General features: G+C 45.1%; 1 protein-coding gene across 4 annotated transcripts in view; it reads right to left on the minus strand.

Moving 5' to 3' along the window:
• The window catches only part of MDGA1 (MAM domain containing glycosylphosphatidylinositol anchor 1), a 128,906-nt gene that overhangs the window by 86,646 nt on the left and 36,691 nt on the right, over positions 1-5,569 (minus strand). For 3 of the 4 annotated variants that reach the window (XM_048935581.1, XM_048935582.1, XM_048935584.1), the window contains exon 2: positions 1,001-1,140. In XM_048935581.1, the coding sequence (XP_048791538.1) occupies positions 1,001-1,140 (140 nt within the window). Of the gene's footprint in view, positions 1-701; positions 856-1,000; positions 1,141-5,569 lie in introns of those variants that run through there. The other variant, XM_048935583.1, reaches the window with a different exon arrangement.

A 5,569-nucleotide genomic window follows, 5' to 3' on the forward strand; every position in this document is an offset into this window, starting at 1 on the left:
AGATTTATTTATATTTTAATTGCTTCCAGGATATGCTTTGATGGACAATTCATTTCAAATCCTGCTGAGCCTCCTTCCTGCTCCTTTGTTGTCTCCTCTCAGTAAACCATCTCTTCACAAGCAAGTCCATGGAGAGGTTGACCGACACATGCTAATGTGTACTGCTCAGCACAAATGCCTTTGATTGGAATGACTGAAAAAGAGGGCCAAGAAGGTGCACATATCATACTTGGATCCCTTGAGCGTATTCTGGCATATGCTGCCTCCCAGCACACACCAGCTGCCATGCCTTCCATATTGTCCAAGAGCAGGCAGACCCATGCTCCTGGCTGAGCATCTTTATAGACACCATTTACACTGATATTGAAACAGCCTACTCTGAGTATTTGAGGGGTGCAGAGGGGGTTGCACAGGACTTGAGGCTGTGTGGCACTTCAGGGGCCCCGAGGAAGGACTGCAGCAGTTAGCCATATTCACTCCCAAGCCTCCTCACTGAGCTGAGGCTGACCACAGCATGAACACATCCAGCACCACAGGTCTGAATCTGCCTCTTGTTGATGGCTCTAAAGCAAGGACCAGTGGGCTCTTTGTGGAGCTCTACAGAGTACGCCACAAGCAACTTTCTGAACTCCCCCAGGCAAGTTCCTCCTTGCCTGCACAACCAGAGAATCAAAGAGAGAGATGAGCCATGAAGGACCTACTTCTGTGGTCAGCATTTGGGTCAAATCTTCTCTAGTCTGTTCAGGTTTTTGTAGAAAGTGAGGTCAAAGGTTTGAGGGTAGATTGTACAATGGGCTCTTCTATTTTGAGAGAAACTTCACATACTGAATACCACTAGATGTTTTGGGTAGGCTCCTGAAAAACAGTTTGGAACATATTCCTTGAAAACAAGGCTTCTTCACAGTTTGAACAGTTAATATTCGGGCCATAGGACACTACCTGGCTCCAACATGCAGGATAAAGTTGGGCATCCTGCTGACAGGTGAGACTGAAGTCTTACCTGTGGCCGGGGGTGTCCTGTGACCAGACACTGCAGGACCAGCGTGTCCCCTTCCCGAATCGTGTAAACACGTTCACTGATGTTGTCCTCCTTCACTACACACGCCTGCCCAGCATGGATAATTTGGGCCTGAGCAGGAGCTGCAGAGAAGAAAGAAGAGGTAACGAAGGAAACAAACAGCACTCCACCCCCTTGACTCCACTACCCATGACAGCTGTGCCCACAGAAGGATGGAAGAGCCACCTCTCGAACCACAGAAGGGAAGAGCCAGATAGCGCTGGGTATGAGACACAAAAGACTCAGAAGATGGAGAATTGAGTAATTATCCTTATTTCCTGGGAGCCTGGTATCACCTTCTACTTAAAGTTCTTAGGCACTGTTGAGATTAGCAGCTCTAGGCACTGAAAAGAAAACATGGAGGTTTTTGTTTTGTTTTGTTTTTAAAGACCTCCCTGAATGGGCTAAGGATCAAGAACTCCCTGCTCTCCCAGAGATGAGCATACACAAGAGGTTAAAGCAGGGATCTGTTCAAATCATGGCTGCTCTATGCTTGTCTAAAATGGGCCTAATGACTATAAATTTACTATGCAGAGGGCTGAGTGGAGTTAGAAAGGGCCTTGATGCTCCATATGGCTTTCAGTACGTCCCTAGAACATGCATAGTGCATGCTACAGGAAAAACAAGCCTTTCCCAAGTTACACAGCAACCATTGCAACTCTGTGCCAGAGGAAACAGTCTCCATGGGACCAGAAAATGCATTAGCTCTAGGGCTCCTCTCTCTCTTCCCAGGATTCTAGGAGTAGACCAGTGACTGCCAGTCCAGCCAGGAGAACAAGAGAGTTGTGCAAAGGAAAAATTCATGGAAAGAAAGTTCCCAGAGTTTACAAAACTGCACATCCCCAACCAGTGATCCACTGCAGTTCTAATCAACAGCAGGGAGAGAGAAACAGCAAGAAAATAGGACCTAATGAAAAAATCACCTTAACTCTAGAGATCTGTATGAGCAGCCCTTGGTTCCCTAATCCAAAAGCATCTGTGTGATCACTGAAGCGGCTGAGATGTATCGAAAGTGACTGTGCAGCCCAATGAGACACCTGTGCTTGTTCGAGGGAGAACTCCAGTCACACTTCAAGGAACAGAGAAACCCACACGTGTCTAAGAACCACTACCTCAGTGAGAGTGCCCTTGGGATGCACTGCCCTGTCTTGCTGCAACACTTCCAGGTGACTCCAGAGTCACAGCTCCAGCTGCTATTAGTGAAATACAATGCAAACTAACAAGACAGTGACAAGACAGGAAGACAGGTGATCCAAGGGTTTAAAGCAAAGAGCCTGAGTGAGCCTTCTGAAACAAACACCGATTTATACAACCTGTCACAGCTGAACTAAGCACCCACTTTTTCCTCAAGGTTAGCTGAACTACTATTTTCTTTCATGGATTTTTTTTTTTTTTTTTTTTTTTAAGTGATTTCTTATTTTGCTCCAGGCATGACCAAAATGCTCTAAACCTAACCAGATGGCAAACAGAAGTGCTCAGATTTATGCTGGTTCCATGCACCAGCAGCACAGACTCAGGGCAGGCTGGGCTTAAGCAGCAGAGATCTGCCTTTGAGGTTCAGCCTGTACAAACTGGTGTCACCACAAAGCACTGAGCAGCTATGACACAAGAGTGGCCACAGGACCGTGGGCAGCCAGCTGCTCTTGCTGCTGGGTTCTCCATTCATGGCATGGCCACACAGCACTCAGGCAGCAAGCTATTATCTTTTTAGAATCACAATTATTTGAGTTGGAAAGGACCTTAGAAGGTCAGCTGGTCCAACTCCCCTGCAGCAAACAGAGACACCTACAGCTACACCAGAGTGCTTAGAGTCTTGTCTAGCCCGACCTTGAGTGTCTCCAGGGCCAGGCTATCCACCACCTCCCTGGACAACTCATGCCAGTCTCCCACTGCCCTTCCAGTCTGATGTTACTTGGTTGGCACAATCATGATGGGCTCATTACTATCCAAGCTATTGACTAAGAGAAGTAATATGTTTATTTGAACAGTATGATGGCATAAACAAGGACAAATCCCTTAATCTTTTTCATCTGCAGGACTTGTAGGAACTTGCCTGCCATCTCTGAAACAACAGTCAAAGCTCCACTAATACAACTGAGCAGATGAGTGACCTTCCCCTGCCTGGATGGCAGAAAATTCTTGTTGAACACAGAAGGAAGAAGAAAGCAGGAACTTTTGTATGTACATATATACATATGAACACATGTTTATGCTTTTTAAGTAAGACAGTGACTTATCAGTAAAAGACTGCACGATTGCTTGTCAAGCGAACAATGGCAGAGCAGCAATTCAGATGCCCACGTAACCTTTGCCAGTACACTTCAAATCCAAAACACTGCCTCTTATCATGCTGCTCCAGCCCTCTGCAGACATGCTGTAACACCTCTACCCACATGCACTGCAGAACATTGCTTGCAGTGCCAAGACACACTCTGTGATGATGAAGACTCCCTGCTCTATGATTAAAAGAGAAAAACTCTGTCCCTTCCTATCCTATAGCACACTCTCCTCCTGACCTATACCACCCCTGTTTCAGTGGGGTCCTGACACCCTACAGCATCAAAGCTATTGAAATCTCTCTTCTCATTCTCTGGGCTATGTTTGCCGGCTGGTGGCTCTGTTCTCCCTTCCCAAACATGACCTTGCTGCGAAAACTAATTGCCAGCCATCCCATGGAGAATTAGAATATTTATCTGCAGCTCTTGCTCACAGTTAAATGTTGCCTCAAGTTGCTCAGCTGTGCCCCACATGGTGCACAAACTCTTTAGCCTCAAGCCTTCCAACTTGCATGCTTCTCCCTTTGGCCATCCCACCACCCATACTTTTACCTGCCTTCTGTAACCTCCATCTCACCTGCCTAAAGGCATTTCTACATAGGGAATTTCCACAGCAAAACATTAAGTACAGTTGTACTGTACAAGAGGGTTTTTGAGCAAGCGCTGCAGTACCAAAACACTTTGTCATCATCATTGTTACCAGAGTTTGATAGAAATATTATATAAACTAACCCTTACTCTGCAGTGTAAAGCAATATATAGCACTAACTTATAGCAAAATGAGAATGCTGGAGATAAATGTTGTGTCAGTTTAATTTTTCTCTCCCCAATCCCCCCTGGGTCCACCTGGGCTGTCACATAGCTTAGAAACATGGGGGTGTACATTCAGCTTTGTTCTACTGTTAAGAATACCTTAAGCTCCATTTAGTGGAAAGGGACATCACTTTAATTGAATCACTACTATTCAAGCAGTGACATCTCTCTTGCAATCACAGCACCAGGTCTCCTGCAAGACCAACAAGCATTTTACCATGTTTTAAACCTCACATGAACCCATCTCTCAAAAGTGAGACCAAAAAGCCTAGGGCTGTCTTGAAGAGAAAAGCGCTCAAGGAAATGGCACAGGAGGCTGAGAAAACAGCCTTAAATATAACCTGATAAAAGCAAAGGTGTGGGGACTGAACAAGGGGTGAATCCAGCTCCCAGAGGATTATGTTAAAATCATAGGATAGGATTCCAGAAATCTTGGTTCCAAGCTCAGCCTGCCACACTACGCAAAGGCTGGGAAAGCCACCTCATTCCATACTACAGATAGACAGAGATGGTAGGGATTAATTGTACTTCTAATGTGTTCGAATAGAATGTTGAACAGAAAGAATATGTTGTTTGACATCATTCCACATCTCCTGGAGGATTTCAGGACGATGACAGTTTGCCATCTTGTCCTGGCAACACGCAGGACCTGCTTTCTCAAAAGAAACAGTTTCAAGAAGGCCCTTGGGAGCGAAAAGAAAGGTTCGAACATCAGGCAAGTGCTGGAGACGGAGAAAGAATCTCAGCCATTCACAGAGGAGCCCCACAAGGAATGAGTTTTGCAGATACAACCTGTCCTACTAAGCGTTTTAGAGCAGAACTGCACAAAGCGCTCCAGAGAAACTGAGCCAACCAAATATTCGAAGCCAGACACTTTACAATGCAAAATTCAAGCTCTCAACCTGCAGCATTAAGCTCTTCTTTCAGAAAGAGCTGGCTTGCAACACATTTGGCCCCTGCATCGAGACTTCCTACTACGCTTTCATTTGATATATTCACACATTAAAACAAAAGGAAATTGGAGTGGGTAAGATAATTTTATTCCCAGTGCAATGTACTGTACAATGTTATTATTACTATAATCTGGAAAGTTTATGACACTCTTGGTGCTTAGAGGTTGCTAATATCATTAAAAAGTAGAAAAGGAAAGAACTGTTTTTTGGAGAGGACTGAGTAACGTGCATTTGATTCACAGGCCTAGCCACTTCATCTTTTTGAACCTGAGATCACCTATCTCTGCGATGGTAATGATGAGAAGTCCTTCTCAGAGAGGGTAAGACGCAGATTCTGCATTGCCAGGAGCCAAATGAAAATCTATAGCTCAAGGAGGGCAGAGAGAGAGGGAAAAAGCAAGAAGACAAATAGGCAATGGCATTCTTAGGTCTCTATCAGTTTATTACATATTCTAAATTTTAGGGAGAAA

Source organism: Lagopus muta, chromosome 2 (genome assembly GCF_023343835.1).
Source record: "Lagopus muta isolate bLagMut1 chromosome 2, bLagMut1 primary, whole genome shotgun sequence".
NCBI classification, from domain to species: domain Eukaryota; kingdom Metazoa; phylum Chordata; class Aves; order Galliformes; family Phasianidae; genus Lagopus; species Lagopus muta.